The 18524-nt window shown below is 44.1% G+C and overlaps 1 protein-coding gene across 9 annotated transcripts in view; it reads right to left on the bottom strand.

Moving 5' to 3' along the window:
• Positions 1 to 18524, bottom strand: part of MAST3 (microtubule associated serine/threonine kinase 3) — a 189584-nt gene that overhangs the window by 44853 nt on the left and 126207 nt on the right. For 5 of the 9 annotated variants that reach the window (XM_086946984.1, XM_086946983.1, XM_086946989.1 and 2 more), the window contains 4 exons: positions 9845 to 9865; positions 3067 to 3145; positions 2339 to 2496; positions 636 to 711 (listed from right to left, as the gene is read on the bottom strand). In XM_086946984.1, the coding sequence (XP_086803110.1) occupies positions 636 to 711; positions 2339 to 2496; positions 3067 to 3145; positions 9845 to 9865 (334 nt within the window). The remainder of the gene's footprint in view (positions 1 to 635; positions 712 to 2338; positions 2497 to 3066; positions 3146 to 9844; positions 9866 to 18524) is intronic. The other 4 variants (XM_086946986.1, XM_086946985.1, XM_086946991.1 and 1 more) reach the window with 1 other exon arrangement.

Below are 18524 nucleotides of genomic sequence, written 5' to 3'. Positions count from 1 at the left end.
CACTCCAAGTGTTCAGAACAAGCCTTTCGATAAAGGCCGGGAAGGAGCGATCAGGTCACTCGGCTGTTGACTTCCCATGGTGAACCAATGGGATCAGGTCTTGGGAAGGGTCACGTGAAAGGGGCCTTTGGCTCATGGTCCAATTTTCTTAAATGGCTACTCAGCCACTACTGCCAGCAGGTCACAACAAAACTTAACAGGTCTGTGAGCTCTAATTGGCCAGAGAGTGATGTCGCGTACCAAAATGTCTAGGCCTGGGAAGATGGCAGCAAACACAACAGTCATGGAGTCCATTAAAATGAACTGAGCAACCACCAGCGTGAAGTAATTTTGTTGATGTCTTTTCTTTCTTTATGTTGAACTTTTGCTGCAAACAGTAGTATTTTGGCAGTAAAGTCTTGAGTCGCTAATATAATTTCTTGTTCCAAACAAAAAACTCACAAAAAGTAACTACTACTCCAATAAAACAGCCTTTTAAAGTTTGGAACTTCTCCTTAGGGGCAATTTCTCACCACTAGAAGTCACATGACGCTATTCTTTGCTGCCTTTTGTCTACGGTCACTATTCCCCGATCGGCTTGTAAGGAAACCAGAAGATGCTGAACCAAGAAAGATTGTAGACACTCCAAAACCTACCTTGGGGAACCGCTCTTTGTACACATGGTTCATCATCACGATCTCCTTATCAACAGTCCCCGATGTACGTCCAGGACTACAAGAAAACAACAAAGACCACATTGTGTCACATGATTAAAGTGGTTGAGCTCCAGAGTTCAGGCGACGAACAAGCTACACAATAAGAGATGCCACGACACGTATTCTCTCCGAGCCCACAGGATTCTCCAACCTTCCAGAGGACTCTAAATAGATTGGTGAATACAAGTTGATACGCTGAAATGGAGACACAGTAGTAGACCCAATCACAAGATGCCGGAATAATGCACAACATGTGACTATAAAACGGCATGTAATAAACAGGGATGACAGTACCATCTAGCTTGACCAAGATGCTTGTATAGAGAAGGAAGCAGCTTTTTGGTTTTAACGTCAACCTGAAAGGGTTTTAGAGGGCAGCATTTTAGTGCATGCAGATTCAGGGAGCGCCCGTTATTACCAAATGTATGTGTTTCTTGGGGAATTCAGAAAAATACTTTTTGCTTTTAAACAATTGACAACTGTGTAGTCCATTAAATAACAAATGGGCATTTCCAAAGCTCCATTCCGGAATTGAACAGTCAGTAAGCCCTTCGATACGTATTACTCATACCCGGTCAATTCTAGGTATAAGTAGTGGGTTGAAGTGATCTGGTGGGGCAGGAGACTGGATGAAGAAGGCCCCAGGCTTGTTAAATGGAGGAAAGGTCACTGGTTACGGAAGTGCAGGAGTAGGGGTATGCGTAAATAAGTTTGAGGAACAGGAAACGGAATATAATTTCACAACAGGGGGGCAGGAATTATTTTTTCTTGGGTAGCAACAGACATTGCTTCTAGGTAAGAGTGGGGGCAAAATAAATTCCCAATAGCAGCATGAGGATGGGGAAGGCAATTTAAGTTATCTGAGCAAGGCGAGGTATATGAGACGGTGGTCTGTTCAGGGAAGAGTAATTCTTGGCTCTTCAAAGAAGGGATTTATGTTAACATGGAGGCATCAGGAAGATCAGGGGCGATGAAAAGCAGACCAGCCATTGAGAAAGACGGGGAATCAGTGGTTAATTTGAGCCGGTGGTTTTCGGTACCCGGCACCGAATTGTTAACATCGATACTTATGTCAGTCTGACACATTATGTCTAATTTACCAATGAGCACAAGAACAGTTTTTTATTGCCCGAGTATACAATAAAAAATAGTAATACCTGCCGCCCAAGCTATTCTTATGGCATTAGGGGTTTGGAATAGCCCGAATTGTCACACTTGTAGGAGCGTTATGTTAGTAGCTGTGTTTGTATTGTCATTGGACGATCTGGTGGGGGCAGTGGCTGGTGCAAGCTGCAGTGGCCTCCCTACAAGGGCCCTGGCACTTAATGTTTAACAAATTAAGCACTGCTGGGAATCTCCTCATTGAGACAATAACCTCAGGTATGGATGCAGAGGGCATATGGAGGGTTTGGGTGTAATCCTCTTTTGAAATCGAATACAACAGAGTTTAAACATGCAACAGGTGCCTGTTAATTGCACTACATCCAGTCTGATAACTTGAGTTGGATCTAAAACACACTATAGATGAGAGATCTCTCCTCAACAATCTCATTCCTGATAATGGAAGACAGTCATCCATCTAATCTCCTTTTATCAGTTGCTTTTGTGGAAGACGTTGAAAACACACTGGCACCAGCAGATACCTGAGGCTTCGGGACCGTGGCCGCATGCACGGAGATCTCCGTCCCTCTTCGTCCGTGATGCTCTCTGAGCTGCGAAAGTGCTTGGAGAGGAAGTGGAGCTCGTCCAGCGTTGGCTGATACGGCAGCTGGTGCAACCGTTCCTGGGAGGAAGACGAAGACTGCGGAGAAGCAGAAGAGATCTAAACAGTTAGGAGGAGAGTTAAAAAAATCAGAGCTTCACAGCACGGATAACGAAACCAAAGCATGTTCATTTAATTCTGCTGCAGATAAAGTGAGATACAGGCTTACCAACATTTACTGCGGTCTGGTGCCCAACAAGGACCTGCAGGCTTGGTCAACTACTTGGACATCATAACCCAAGGTGCGAAAGAGTGAATTGACATCAAGCCGGTACAACCCTCGTACTCTATGGTTGAGATGAAGCAAGCAGACCAGCAGCTTAGGGAAACTATCAGTTGCACATTGGACTTAAGTTTACTGAGCTTTCAAAAGGACTGGTTTTCAGAAGCGAAGACAATCAACTTCTAGGAAAGCTATGCTTTTGTCGCTCTACGGCCTGTACGATTCTGAGAGCTCTGGTCAAAGGGTGGTCATGCTCGACATAGAACGAACTGTGGACACATTGCAGTACGCCCTTATGACATGTCAACCTCCTGCCCAGAAAATAGAATTCTAGTATTCAATAGCATTAGTTTGGAACCATGGCTATAGTGGAAATAGTCTTTTACCGAGAGCGTGGAGCTTGGCGTGTTGGTTCCATAGCCAGACGAGGGCAGGGAAGCAAGCGACCACCTTCGGCCATCAGCCCTGCAAAGGGAAACCAGAAAAAACATGAATGAAAAGGCAGGAATATAAACTGCGAATACAAAAAACCCCACTTTCTATGACACATCTATTAATCATGCAACATGGAAACTTGAATTTAATAGGAAACCTAAGACTGTTGAAAAGTGTAAAGGGTACCTAAATATACCACTTGTACATGCGGGTGTTTTGTAATATTCTCAAAACTCCATGGGTGATGTGTTGTAAAAGTTAGTACGCAAACTCACACCAGATCTAATTAACTTAAGTAGTAAACCCGCAAATTACATATGTACAACCCAACACAAACAGCAAAGTTTACATGATGCTCTGTTTTTTTAAGGTAAAATCCATATAATTTTTAAGAACTTAATAGGACAGGGATGTGTTCTTCACTTTTTTTTTTTTTTACTTTCTATGTGTACTTGTCCATCTGACTATTAATTTGAAGAATCATCAATGACTAATATACAGAACAAGCATTTGCAATGCAACGGTCTTGCCTTTAGGAAACTTAAAAGTATTTAGCCAAGCAGCACATTATCCTGGGTGTTATATTAACTCTTCTCATTCAGCCTTACACACTGCTATAACCAGATGAAAAGAGCATTTGTTCTCAGTGGGGCGCCATTATTAAGTTAAAGCCATTTGCTTTGCTACACAATACGATTAGCAAAGCAAATGGCTTTAAGTTAACCAAAGGCGAGACCTGTTGCATTTTCAATGCTTGTTTAGTTATACGGTGTAATACAGCTGCTGCCCTCTGTTTGTCACAAACGTTGCCTATAATGTGTAGATGAACGAGGTGCCCCTTTTCAGATATGAAGTATTGAACAACGATTCCTTGTGGAATTACTTACATTAGATAAACAGATACTAGTTATTTATATAAATGTCAACATTAATAAACATATAGTTTTAAAAAACAGATAACTAGTGACTAGAACTACAGGCTTAGAACACCTTTGACATTTAATGCATCTTGACTGTGCTCAGTGTTGAATTGATCACACAGTGCCTACGAATTACATGAAATATGAAGGTGTGTATAATAGAGAAAGGTGATGAGCCAAATATGTAATTGCTACGTTGTTGTTTGCACTGATTGACTCGTAGCCATCTAAAACAGTTACAAAATCATTCCAAATAAGGTCCATTCTACCTACAGTGGTCATGAGATTTAAGGAGCTCAAGCAATAGTTTGTGATGGTGGGGTGGATCAGAAATTCTATGCATTGGATGAAAGGTATAGTTAAATATATGGCTATGTCTTGAGTAAATCACTGATGTGGGGAATCGAATGAAGTCTGTGGATAATAAAATACATGAAAAGGTTCAAATAATTGATGCAACAAGTGGGCCATCTCTAAAAGAAAGTGGAAACGGAATTTACTTGTGGAATCAGTGATTATACCCACAAATGCGGTTTAGCTGTAGTGTCAGATGATCGCCTACAAAATAAAAAATACTGGGATATTATAAAAACCAAAATGGTAATAATTAATATCCTAAAAAGAGAATTCATTTACCTTGTCCGAGGTTCGCCTGCAGTCGAGCAAACAAAGCACATTTGTGAAGAGACAAATATGTGTCTGGGAGCACTCTGGCTCCTGAAATGATTATGCGCCCAAGCCCCTCATGGGGACTCTAAAACCAGAAGCATGGAAGCCACACGGGGCTTTAAACAAATTATGCCCCCAGATCGGTGGAGCATGCTGGCTCGCAGTGCAAGATAATGTCTGCCTTGTGGGGGCGGCCCGCTGCAAGACGGGGTTGCCCAAGGTGAGAAAACTACATTGGGCCATGATGGAGCGGCCATCTATCAGGCGGGGCCGCTCATGGAATGGGCATCAGTAGCAGCGCGTTGGAGTCCCGCTCGGGGACTCGGAAGATAGACATACTGCCCCATCACTAGCGAGCCACACTTACCGGGCTCTCTCACTCTGCCGGTCTCCTATCTTCGCTGTTCTTCGCTGCTGGATCCTGCGGGGCTCTCCCTCAATTACGGGAGCCCGCTTCATCTGTGCGCCGTGCTTCACCCGGTCCCCTCTCTCATAGGGACGGGGACTTCGAGTGGATGCCCGCGAGGCTCTGGACACGCCTTAGGCACTGGCCCCACCTACCTCTTCTACTTCTGGGTCGCGTTAGGCAGCGGCCCGGCAACAGCTTCCCTCACTCGGGCTGCAGCGGTGAGACGCGGGGTGGGCACCCGCTCGAATTTAAATAGAGATACGGGCAAAGTCGCGGGGTGGGCACCCGCGCAGATAAATAATTAAATAAGCAGGGTAGGCACCCGTGCACGAAAATGCTGACAAAGTCACGGGGTGGGCACCCGCACACTAGATAAAAAGGCAAACGCAGGGTGGACTCCTGCCATGCCAGTCTTCCTCACCAACGTGTCTGGAGTGCTTAGCTTCCATGAAATCGGAGCACTGCTATTGGTGTCGATGCTGAAAGACAGAGAGGAAACACGTGTAGAGGGGCTTCCTTCGTGTCAAAAATGGCTGCTGTGTGCGACGGCGTGCTGCTTTCTCTTTTAGAGCCCGACTTACTGCTGGAGTAAAAGGTTCCTTATCTTATTTATGGGGCCATCTGTTTCGCCACATAAAGAAGATAAGAAACCTTTTACCACAGCAGTAAGTCAAGTAAGCTAGTCGCAAAGGGACGGGGCTAAAAGAAAAAGAAGTACATCACTAGGACCTCTTCTCCAATGGCTGGCCACCATTTAGCATGAACGATGACGCCAGCCAATGGAAAAGAGGGGCGGGGCTTAACCTCACTAGTGAAAATACCTCTATCTCATTAAATCTCGCCAGCGAGACTGCGCATGTGCGCAGCCTACGCTAGCCGAGACCTAACAACAACAAAGGGCTTGAATTTAAGGGAAAATGATAGTCCACCTCAGCTACGATCCCAGCTTAGAAGAATGAAACACAATGAATTCTTTGAAGTCCAAACACAAAGTTTATCCAAGTAAGGACTGAGTGTAGAAAAGTAAAACAGGTTGGAAACCCATAGGAGAATCCAGAAATCTATGCATTTTGAAAACACAGAACAAAATCAGAATTCAGCAAGAATTCTTTTGTGTAGACCCCTCATGGTTTGCCCAAAGAAACTAAGTGTTGAAATCAAAAACCATTAAAATTAAGTAGGAAAAATTAGAAATGAGTGACAATGTTTTTATCTGTAACTTTTTTCAGCCATTCCCCTGGGCAACTGAGAGGAAATCTGTCCTCCTCTGGACATAGTTTTGTCATGCGGGCTGGCAGAGAGAGGACAAACCCCCCTCCCACCACCACTACTCCCCCCCTTCATTCTGCTTCAGTCATGGGGCAGAAATGTTGTCTGGTATTTCCTACTGATCGGCACTGGAAAGCCATTCGGACTTCTGAAGGAGGCCATGTTTACCCCCTCTCTGCTGGCCCATATGTAACGACTATCCCTAAAGGAATCCCATTTCCTCTCACTTGGTGCGGGGACGGCTGCAGTGTTGGGTCTCAAGGCCTCCCTGGTGGAGTAAAATACTGGCTTTCAAAGGTGGTTGATTGTGTTTCACTCATGGCAAGATGGACCGGTCCATTTCCCATTATGTTTCACATCTAAAAATAAAAGTTTGTTTAGTGTGCTTTATAGCACCCTGGTGAGGGCAGCTCGGGGTTAACACCCCTCCCTCACAATCTGCTCCCCTAAGGGGGCAGAAAGACTGTATGGGCACTATGTTGGGGATACTGAAAAATGCAAGGACGGGCCAGTTTCTGCGCCATTTTTAAAAAAAAAACAGAAATAATAGTCCCTGGTGTCTGTGTGCTCTGTTATTCACCCCCACCGGCCGTTGGGAGGGTAGATTGGTGGAGGGTGAGGCAGAGAGGCTTTAGGGATTTCAGGGCTGGGATTGCTGCCCAAAGCGAGGATGGGCCGGCCCCACCGAATTCTATTTAGTTTGTTTTAAAACTGTATTGTCGAGTGGACTTGCAGCCCCCTGGGGTGCAGAAGGGGCAAATGCCAAAATCACCCAGTCATGGGGGGGGGTCATCAGGCCTCTCGTGGCCACAGGGAGCAGGTAAAAGAGGATAACGAGGAGCATTTGGCCATAATTAGTGGATCACCATCCTGCGGAGATCCGAGCAAGGAGCCATTAGGAAGAGGTACCACTGAAAGGGGGCAAAGAGGTACCAATGAAAGGGGGCAATCTCCCATTTCCAATGGAACCTCTCCTGTCCGATAACAAAAAGGCTCAAGGCAATTTCACTATCTATCACTATGTGTCATGTCAGCACACCTGGTGTGCTCTAGGCAAAAGACATCCCAAAAAATACGTCTTTGGTTGAGAGAAGCTCTCGTCTACCAGACTGAGTTTTTACCAAACACAGAAAATCCACCTGGAACGAGCCTTTAGTGTGAGGCCGAATATTCCCGTACTCTGCACTGGTAAGATCATGCAGAGGACGTGAAGGTTTCATCGTCTGCACTGGAGTCACCCCAAGACTTCCATTGTGAGGTGTTGGACTCCGGAAACCGAACGAATCTAAAAACACATTATAGAGACAATGGAGAGCAGAGGTGGCAGGATTTGAGAAAGAACACCAGTCAGCCGCGAGTGAGCTTCCAGGGATATATTCCAATGGTAGAAAAGTTTTAAGTGGCGGCGGCAGCGGCTTCCAATAAGGGCAATCTGAAGAGTCGCCTTTAATCGACAATGCTACAAATGGGAATCGTTAAGATGCTGGAGGTAATTAACTCAAATATTGCCTCAATCTTTTCTTTATTGTCTGATATTGAAAGACACGTTTGGGAAGAGACGCAATCTAGTTAGTAATCTGCAACTACAGAGCTAGGAGATCATGGTAGTAAACTTGGTTTCCAAACTTGAACCAATTGTGTGATCCTGTACAAACCCACTACATATCCCTGGGCCTACCTCTACGATGGAGCCTGAGAACGCAAAGGCCGGAGTATGTTTCCAGTACTATACAAAACGTTGACATTTACTCCGTGCTATAAGCACTCAGAACACCTCAATGTACAGTTTAACCGATGCAGGAAAAGCACTTCCCGAGAAAGAGATTCTCAGGCCCCAAAGCCTCAGCTCTTCCCAGAGAGGAAAGGTTTTAGGACCGGACACAACATCTGCTTTGCACATTACAGCAGACAAGTTACAAATTTAAAAAAAATACATCTTTTCAAAAGCACTTTCATGAGACTCAAGCATGTAACAAGCATTAAAAAGCATAACAAAAATCAATTTCCTTTTTTATAAAAAAAAGTCTCACAGAAAACTAGATGCTTTCACCCCCCAGAGAGCAGCCAGGGTTGGAATATTCTCAGCAGAAAGATCAACAGATGACAAAAAGCCACTAATCGCAATCTGCTGTGCACTGCTAGACTAAACAAAATATTTAGGACAATGAAGAATTACTGCGACCAGAGTGTCATAAAAAAACAAGAAAATTAAGTTATTTTGTGTAGATTTTGTTTTTTTCTTGCCACTGCATTTTATCATTGATATGCTTAATGGAGTCTATTTCCAAAACTGTAGTTTATGTATATGCCACAAGTATTTTTCTTGAAAAACGAGAGATTGTTTAAGTTGGAAAATATACTGATCAGCCGATATATAATATCTAGTCAGATGGCTCTTAAGTGCAGGGCCGGAATGGCCAGATGGATAAGGCGGGCCCTATAATGTAATCATGTCCACAATGGGTTCTGGCAGCATAACCCAGGGCACCGTAGTACAAATGTTGTTTATATATGTTACTTTAAGAAAATATTAGGCTGCGCATTGCTTAAAATGTATATTTCATTGGATTAGGACACGTCTAAAATGTGGGAAATAATTCTGGGGTAGAACTATTCTTGTGCACTACAGGCTTAAAATGGTTAACAACAATATAACAATTGTGGTATTGTATATTATAAATTCACAGACAGAAATAACTAAATTAGATTTCAAACATACGTTCCCTTTCAGACTCTGGTGGGAAAAAAAAGAGAAATAATATAAGGAGAAAGTACAAGCTGCAAAATCCAGAGTTTGAAAACTACTCTGAAAACGAATAAATGTAATTGTAAAGTGCAATGGGATAAGACTTTAAGAGTGGCTGTTTAAATAGCAAAAAAAAAATCTCACTTAATTTATTTTTATAAACAAATTGTATTTTACACTTACGTAAAAATTTTCCATTTAATTGTTTTCACCAATTTTTTCACTTTATGCATTTATACTTTCTTTTTGTAACTCGCAACCTGGATTTATATGTTCTCTGTCCTTAAATTAATGGTTTTCACTATTAAATAACATGCCTATACTAGGCATTAACATACATTACATCCAATATGATTCCACAATTTATCCTAAAGTCGGTTCCTTTTTCCATTCCATTCAGATAAAGGTGCAGAACGCCCTCTCGTTTGATTTTCAATATTTCTATAAAATGACTAAAGATTGTACAAGATTTAATGTATCTTCAACAATGAGTGACAGAATCAACTCATTTAGAAAACAGCACCTGGGATGGGTTCAGCTCGGAGTGGTGTGTAAGAATTGAACTTTGCAGCTTGTTTTTGGTCCATGTGAAAGGGGACAGAGCACTAAATGCGAAACACTGACCACAAAAGAAGATTTTTTTATGCTAAAAGCAGGGTATAATTCACACCCTCCAATCCCATGCCCGAGACGCTCCATCAATGGTCAGCAATTACCTGTCAGTCCGAGGGCCATGGCTGCAGAAGGAAAGATTTCAGAAGGGAAAAACAGGTGCGCACAGATGGAACAGGAAGGAGGGAGGGAAGAAAAAAAAAAGAAATGTAGTTTTAGAACTCAGCAGGAGTGATAACCTTGTGGTCCGCCTAGAGCTGCATCGAAATAAGCGTGTATGCTCTTTATGAGAAATAAAACATTCTTGACTTGAATAACTATATTGTTCATATCAAAATGATTAACAAAGAGACTCTACCAATTGGTAATCTTTGTTGACTGTCAGTGATCTTAATCCACGTCATGCAAGTGCAGATCACAAATAGAAAACTATGCACTTAAATAAAATAACACTATTAATAATTCTTTACCAAACTACACTTTGTCCAAAAGGTTACGATTACTCTGTTGCAGAAGCAGAAAAATGCATTGTTATAAATTCTCAATTTATGTATAATACGGTTGTGGGGAAAAATCATTAACTATTCTAAGCCACTGATCACAAAGCAACAACACACACATTAGAATCCCAGGTAGTTTTGCGGATGAATACATTAAACATGTGCAGGTACCTGAAAGATGCAATCTTACGTTTCCATGATATCGAACACCCACCCACTTCTCTGACTCGTTTTCACAAATCGGTCAATTCTCAAAACTCACACTGACTGCGTGAGCCATATGAAAAGTTTCTAAAATTGAAATAAATAGATGTCTGAGCCGAATGTTTGTGCATCTCACTCACGCCACCATGAAGTCCCGCCTTTTCGTAAGATGTCCTCCGTCATGACATGAAGTCCTGACTTACTAAACTTGATGGAGATAAGGTTTGAACGGTTTCTTTTTTTCTAATAACATTTATTTATTTTGGGGATCTGAAATTGAAAAAATTAAACAGCAAAAAGGCAGGATTTGTAAGTCTCAAGAACTATTTATGTTTAGAAAGGAAACTATCTCTTTCTTAAAACATCTTTCAAGTTTTCCATTTTGCTCGTGTGTGCGTGTCTAATGAGTTTCAAACAAAACACATAGTTGACTTTCACCCCATCTCTAAGCAAAAGGCACATTTTGTACCACTGACGATGGCAGAATAATCCATACTATTAGTATAACCATTACCAAAAATGCGGTTCATCATGCTACACCAAGAACATACCAAGAAAGTAAATGAACATTCACAAAGTTACATTAAGTAACACATGCACACAAATGCATACAAATTACTGTGAAGGCAATTCAGACTTATGCCAATAGATTAATACCTGGTGTTCCTAAACCTCTATAAAAGCCATTTAATATTTAACAGTATACTCAGTCCTCGAACTTCTTATGTCTTTTCTTTCCTAATATAGACTTTTTTTTCTTCCATATAGTCAGCACCCATTTTTATAATTTTTTTTTCTTTAACTACTTTTACTTTTTTTTTAGAATTAGATTGAAGGGGAAAAAACTATTGAAACTGCAAAGCATACCTACACTGAGTCAACTGCTCCTTTAAATTGCATTTATAATATAAGTAGAGCTCACATCGATTCAGAACTCCGCACCAAAAAGAATCATTTTAGCTTATTTTGGAAGGATCTAAAACACCCACCCATGAAGGGAAGGCGGCCTAATAATCTGGATGGGATACCCTCAGATGATAAATCTTGACACAGTAAGGGATCTTAGTGCTTCGGAAGGGATCCTGCAGTATAACGAACTTTCAAGAACCTTTTACTGAAGGAAATCAAAGTCACCAGCGATATAGGTGACACTATTTCCAGTGGAAACTATGTCCCGTCAGATCTCTCGTCTCTGGAACAGGTACCGGACTGTTAAGCACATTGAAGTTATATTTTCCAGCATTTACACTTGGTGTGACCCTTTCTCATCTCTGGAAGGATGAGGAGAAGGAAAAAGCTGATTGAGAGATTGTGCCAAATGCAATGGTGCAACAACCTTGGGGAAAAACCATTCACTTGAGCATATCACTAGCTTCTTTGTTTACAAAACACACTTGTTCAGTGAAGAGACCAACAACGCCTGACTAGCCACCTCTAGGAGCTGTGATAGAGGGAGACCGTCGAAGTCAACAACCTCAAACAAAGTGTCTTTATTGGCTCAAAAGGTGATTTCCTTTAAGAAGATAAACACAAAATTGAAATCCTGTTAACGCATCACAAGAGGGGAGGCGGATCTTTTGAAAGATATAACTAGGGACCAATTGAGCTACGAAAGCTGGAGAAGAACCTCCATTTTCAGCCATGGAATCGGAGACCAAACAAAGTATTCAAAATGTTCAGCGTCAGGACCCTCTTGAACCAATCCAGTGAGACGAGGATCATTTGTGCTTGGTCTCTCTTCACTTTCTAAACTGCTCTGGTGTACCCGAGGAATACAAGGATACACTTAGTGGAGTCAAAAATCAGATCTGACCCCCCCCCAAAAAAAAAATCCAAACGCGATCAGAATAATCTGGAAGGCTCAAACGCACGGACATTTGAAGGCAAATAGAAGGAGGGAAATCCCTTGCTCCCACTATCCCTAAGAAAATATCTGTAGCAGGAATTTGGATTTTTGGTCCGCGTCCAATGCCTGTTGAGGGACCCAGAGCTCACATTCAGAACACACAGTAAGGGGTACCTTGTTTGAGTGCCCAACACCATAGCTCGAGAGCCTTCATACAAAGAAGGCTGGACCTAACACTACACTCGCTCGTTCATGTAGAGCAGTGCAGGGCTGCACCGTCTCGCATAAGAGATGGCTCGAAAGCTGTGACATTGTTTTGTACGCTTTTACACTACATGCATATGCTTTGAGGACCCAAGATTGACTTCTACTTCCTGCCGGACAGACAATTTAGACCATGAAATCTTAAACTGAGTCATGACTATGACAGTATGCACAACAACCAAGTGGATAAACCTGGGGAGGATCTGTTACTGGAGAAAATCAGGGCTACCATTGGTCAAAATCATGGGAAATGGCAGCACTTTAGATATGCGGTCTATTGTCTGACAGTAACAACTACGAGCTACACAAGAGACTCACTTCTCTAGAAAAAGATCCCATACCAAGTGAGAGATGCCTTCTAAGGAATGTGTTCCAAATCTTTCTACCAAAATCAAGTTTAAGAAGTCTCTGCATTCAAAGCGAAAGCACCAGCCCGCAGTATGCAGGACTGGAACAATGAAATAGGATGCTAAGTGCAAGAAAACATGTTTTAAAAGGCACTAAAACCAGTTGCTAATAAAGGAGAAAGTGTCAGGGTAGTATAAAATATGGAGTAAATTCAAAATGCACAAAAAATAACCAGGAAAAAAAAATCACAGTAGAATTACATATAGTCGCAAATACGCTGACACGGCATCTCTCAAGACCCACCTTGTGAAAGCACTGACAGGACAGCGCCCCCTGCTTGCAGTAGGATACCATCATCATCGATAACTTTATTTTGGTCAGATGACCATAAAAGTGCACATAAAATACATCAGCACGATCAATAAAACAATAAATAGTCATAAAATGTTAAAACAGAATTAAACTACAAGTTATCAGAATAGAAAAATAAAAGCAATGGGTACAACAATTAGATTAAAAAGGTTTGTCTCCTACGCCACATGCTGAAGAGATAACGTGAAACCGCAAACACAATGGGAGGATGGGTATCATAGGTCAATATCCTGCAGGCCTGTGTAAAATGCAAGAATCCCAAATTCTTACAAATAGGGATCAGCCAACATTTTCTAATTGCAGAATAGGCAGGGCAGAAAAACAATACATGAGTTACATTCTCATTTTTATAATTACATGCAGGGCAAACTTCGTTATTAGGTTCTAGCCATTTAGATGTAAAAGACCTAATAGGTAGAGTGCCATGCCTTAGCTGGAGATATAGCTTTCGAGCAAGCGGGGGTTCAATTAAGTCCAAGAATTCCCCAATTTTGGATTCAGATTTGACTAGGAGGAATTCAGATGTCAACCTACCCAGTGATGTAGAGCTCGATAGCATCTGAGCGTTCTGCGTGCGTATATGAGAAAGAAGTTCCTTCTTTGATATCCCTGGGCAATAAGTCTCCGGGTTTTCCCACAGTTCCAAAAGACCTAACCGGGTACTAACAGCACGAATGTGCTGAAGCCAAGGGATCTTTTTGTATATAAGAAGAGACCAAATCTCAGAAAATTCCGCTCTATAAGCAGCCAGTTCAGGGACTGACCACAACCTCTTCCAGTACATAATTGGCCTTGCACTTATGATGTCCTCTATAGGAGCCATGCCAAGATCAAGTCTAAGAGGGATCAAAGGCGTACTAGGCGGTAACCCAACTAGGTTTCTCACAAAAGACTGCACTACCTTTTTAAGGTTCATTATCTGCTTGTGTCCCCAAAGTTCAGCCCCATAGATTGCTGCCATTCTAGCCTGGCGGCAATATATTTCCAGAGCTGGGGACACCGGCCTAAAAGTTGACTCCCGAAAAACTTTGCTTATACCCCCAGCAAGCTGGGATAGCTTGAGTGTGGACTTAGCAGTCTGCGTGTTCCAATCAAAATTCTCAGTTAAAGTAACACCCAGATAAACGAATGTTTTAAGTTCAAGTTCAAGTTCAGGCATTTGTATAGCGCACTACTAACCCAGAGGGTCTCAAGGCGCTTGAGGGAGGGTGTGTGTATTACATTACTTATCGAATAGCCAGGTTTTTAGCTGCTTTCTGAAGGAGAGGTGGTTCTGTGTAATGCGGAGGTGAGAGGGGAGAGAATTCCAGGTTTTGGCCGCTAAGTAGGAGAAGGATCTTCCTCCCATGGTGGATCTATGGATGCGCGGAATTGCGGCGAGGGCTTGATTGGATGATCGTAGTTGGCGGGTGGGTGTGTAGAAGGACAGTCGTGTGTTGAGGCATTCGGGTCGTAGAGGGCTTTGTGTGCGTGGGTGAGGAGACGGAACGTTATTCTCTTGTTGACAGGGAGCCAATGGAGTTCTTTCAGGTGGCTGGAAATGTGAGCTTGACGAGGGATATCCAATATGAGTCTGGCTGAGGTGTTCTGGATGCGTTGGAGTTTTTTCTGTAGTTTGGCTGTGGTTCCAGCGTAGAGGGTATTTCCATAATCCAGTCGGCTGGTGACCAGTGCGTGGGTGACTGTCTTTCTTGTTTCGGTGGGGATCCAACGGAAGATTTTTTTTAGCATGCGAAGGATGCTGAAGCAAGAAGATGAGACGGCGTTGACTTGTCTGGTCATCGAGAGGGAGGAGTCTAGGATGAAGTGAGGTTACGTGCGTGATCTGTAGGTATGGGTGCTGTACCCAGGGCCGGAGGCCACCATGAGTCGTCCCAGGCAGTGGGGGATGATCCTAAGATGAGGACTTCCGTTTAGTCCGAGTTTAGTTTTAAACGGCTGTTCTTCATCCATTCGGCTACTTCTTTCATTCCTTCGTGTAGATTGGTTTTGGCGGTGTTTGGGTCTTTGGTGAGGGAGAGGATCAGCTGGGTGTCGTCTGCATAGGAGATGATGTTGAGGTTGTGTTGTCGTGCGATGGATGCGAGGGGACTCATGTAAACGTTGAAGAGGGTGGGACTGAGTGATGATCCTTATGGTACGCCGCAGATGACTTCGGTGGCGTCTGATTTGAATGGGGGGAGACGGACTCTCTGGGTTCTCCCGGCGAGGAACGAGATGATCCAGTCCAGAGCTTTTCCTTGTATTCCGACGTTGCTGAGGCGTTGTATGAGGGTGCTATGGCAGACTGTGTCGAAGGCGGCGGAGAGGTCAAGTAGGATGAGAGCAACTGTTTCTCCGTTGTCCAGTAGCATTCGGATGTCGTCTGTGGCTGCGATGAGGGCGGTTTCTGTGCTGTGTTTGGCTCGGAAGCCGGACTGTGAGGGATCGAGGGAATTGTTGGATTCAAGGAAGACGGCGAGTTGACTATTGACGGCTTTCTCAATGACTTTGGCAGGGAATGGGAGGAGTGAGATGGGGCGGTAGTTCTTAAGTTCAGAGGGGTCTGCTGTGGGTTTCTTCAGAAGGGCGCAGAGTTCGGCATGTTTCCAGCTTTCTGGGAAAATAGCGGAGTTAAAGGAGCAGTTGATGACGTCGCGGAGATGGGGTGCGATGATGGAGTCTGCTTTGTTGAAAATGTGGTGGGGACATGGGTCGGTTGGCGATCCTGAGTGGATGGAGTTCATCAGGCGGATGGTGTCTACAGTGGTGATTGGGTTCCAGGCGCAAAGGTTGTGAGGGTGCTGTTTAGGTTCGGAGGTGGGTGGAGTGGACTGTTCTTCGGACTGGTTTTCAAAGCTGTTATGTATGTCGGCGATTTTGTTGTGGAAGAAAGAGGATAAAGAGTCGCAGAGGTCATGGTACCCCCTTTCAAGGGGGTACCATGTAAGACCGGATTTGGGCGTACCCGCTTTGGGGGGTTAAAAATCATGAACTTAGTTTTTCCTAGATTGATTTCCAATCCCCGAAGCTCACAGAACTCCACAAATCCATCAAGTGTTTTTTGAATGCCCGATGATGTTCTAGACAACAACAGAGTGTCGTCTGCGAACATCAGAGCGGGCACTCTACCCGTGGCCAATTTAGGGGCATCATTGTAAACCATGCCATTCAAATGTTCCACAAGGCCATTAATGTAGAGGCTGAATAGTGTGGGTGCCAGCACGCATCCTTGGCGAACTCCTTTTTGGACAGGGAATTGGTCTGTGAGTTTGCCATGCCTACCGCACCTGACCTGGGCAAAGTTGTTTACGTGGAGCCTAGATAGTACGTTCAATAAGTATGGCGGGAGTCCCAGGTCTGCTAGCACCTTCCACAATTTATCACGCGGAACCAGATCAAATGCCGTCCGCAGGTCCACAAACACAAGTAGAGGCTGCCACCCTCTACCTTTGCTGTTTTCCAGTACAGGACCTGCAGGCGAAATATCTGGTCTAAGGTAGATGTGCCAGATCTAAAGTCTGCCTGGAGTATAGAAAGGATCCCATTCTCTTCGATCCACCCGAGAATCCTGTCAAGGATGACCCTCTCCATCAGCTTTTGTGATGTATCAATTAGGCTGATGGGTCTATAATTGGAGGGGGTTAGAGGGCAGCCCTTTTTTAGAATAGGGACAATTTCAGCTCCTAGCCAGGTAGGGGGCAGGTCGTCTCCCTGCAAAATGCCATTAAATAGAACGACCAAATAAGGGGCCCAGATTTTAGGTTGTGCCCTAAACAAATCCCCCGGCAGTTTATCCAATCCTGGAGCCTTGTTAGGGAGCAACTTACCTACGTCTGTCTCGACCTCAATCAAAGTGAAGGGTTCAACTGGAGCGAGGAGCGTAGGGGCTTCAGTCAACCATCCATGCTCTTCAGCCCCGTTGACGCCTTGCAATTGCTGGGGTTCAGGAGTACTAACAGGCGAGGCATCAAACTCAGAGGTACCATATAGAGCAGCAAAGTGACTTTCCCAGATTGAAGGGGCAATATTGGGAGCAGGCGCCTGGATATGCCCACTAAGTCCAGTTGCAACAATGGACCAGAATAATTTGGAATCCTTACACCTAAGTGCAGATCCCAACTCCTCCCACATTGTGGCTTCCCATTCCCTCTTAGCATCACATGTTGCCTTTTTATATATAGTGCGATGCACCCTGATGGCCTCACTATCATTGGTTTTTAGTACTGTAAGCAAGGCCTTTTTGGCCTTCCGACAGGAGGTGTTAAACCATCGAGAAATCGTGGTCCGGGGGTGGTTTGCCCTTCTCACGTGGTACGCGCTGTGTGCGCTGCAGGACCAGAGCTGCTGTGTGCTTTTAAATTACCTCGTTTTCTATTTCATTTGGATTTATTTGCATTTCCCCTGCTTTTAATCCGCGCCTGGCCCTCACCTGCACTCTAACTTTTGGGAACCACACCGCTGTTGGGCGGGTCCGCATCCTCGCGTAATTGGCATCTTAGGAGCGCCATTTTGGAAGTACTTTGTGCCGCTTTTCGGCGCTACCAGGTAGGCTTGACGCTCTAGTCGTCAGAAGGACGCTAGGCGTGTACTTAAATCAGTCATGCTGACGCGCAGCGGTTACGCGCTGCGGGGACGCCAGATTGACGCCGGAGTTACGCCAGAGTTCAGCCCGTCTGCGCCCGTCCGCGCTGAGGATGCGCTGCAGGACGGGCTGGACCCTGGGACTCCCGGCGTTCACGCACCCCCCACCCGGGAGGATTTGTTTTGTACCCTTCTGTCCCTGAGACCCCCTGCGCTCTGCTGCCATCATCGGTTTAGACCCGAGGTATTGCTTCGGGCCCGTTCGTGTCCTTCTTGCAATATTTCTTTTGCTTGCTCTACTCAGGCCCGTATTCATTCTATCCCCTCTGTGCCTGCCAGTCATATCTCCCAATCCAAACAGGGATTCTTGATCAATGCACGCTCTTTGATCAAACATGGGATTGAATTTCACGACTTTGTTAGCTCGAGGCATCCCGACTGGGTCTTTGTTACAGAAACGTGGGCTTCTGAGTCCTCTGGCCATGATCTGCTTTTGGCCATACCTGAAGGATACACCTTCCTAAGGTTAGATAGAGAACGCTGTAGAGGTGGTGGAATAGCCATTCGTTTTAAATCTACTCTCTCTTGTACCATAAAACCCTTATCGGTCTCTACTGATCCCTTTGAGGCACTATACTTTTGTATTGTGCATACCCCGGTGAGTTCCTTTTCTGGTATTTTACTTTA

Source organism: Lissotriton vulgaris, chromosome 12 (assembly GCF_964263255.1).
Source record: "Lissotriton vulgaris chromosome 12, aLisVul1.2, whole genome shotgun sequence".
NCBI lineage: Eukaryota > Metazoa > Chordata > Amphibia > Caudata > Salamandridae > Lissotriton > Lissotriton vulgaris.
The sequence above is the reverse complement of the archived record's forward strand: the minus strand, read 5'-3'. Positions and strand labels throughout refer to the sequence as shown.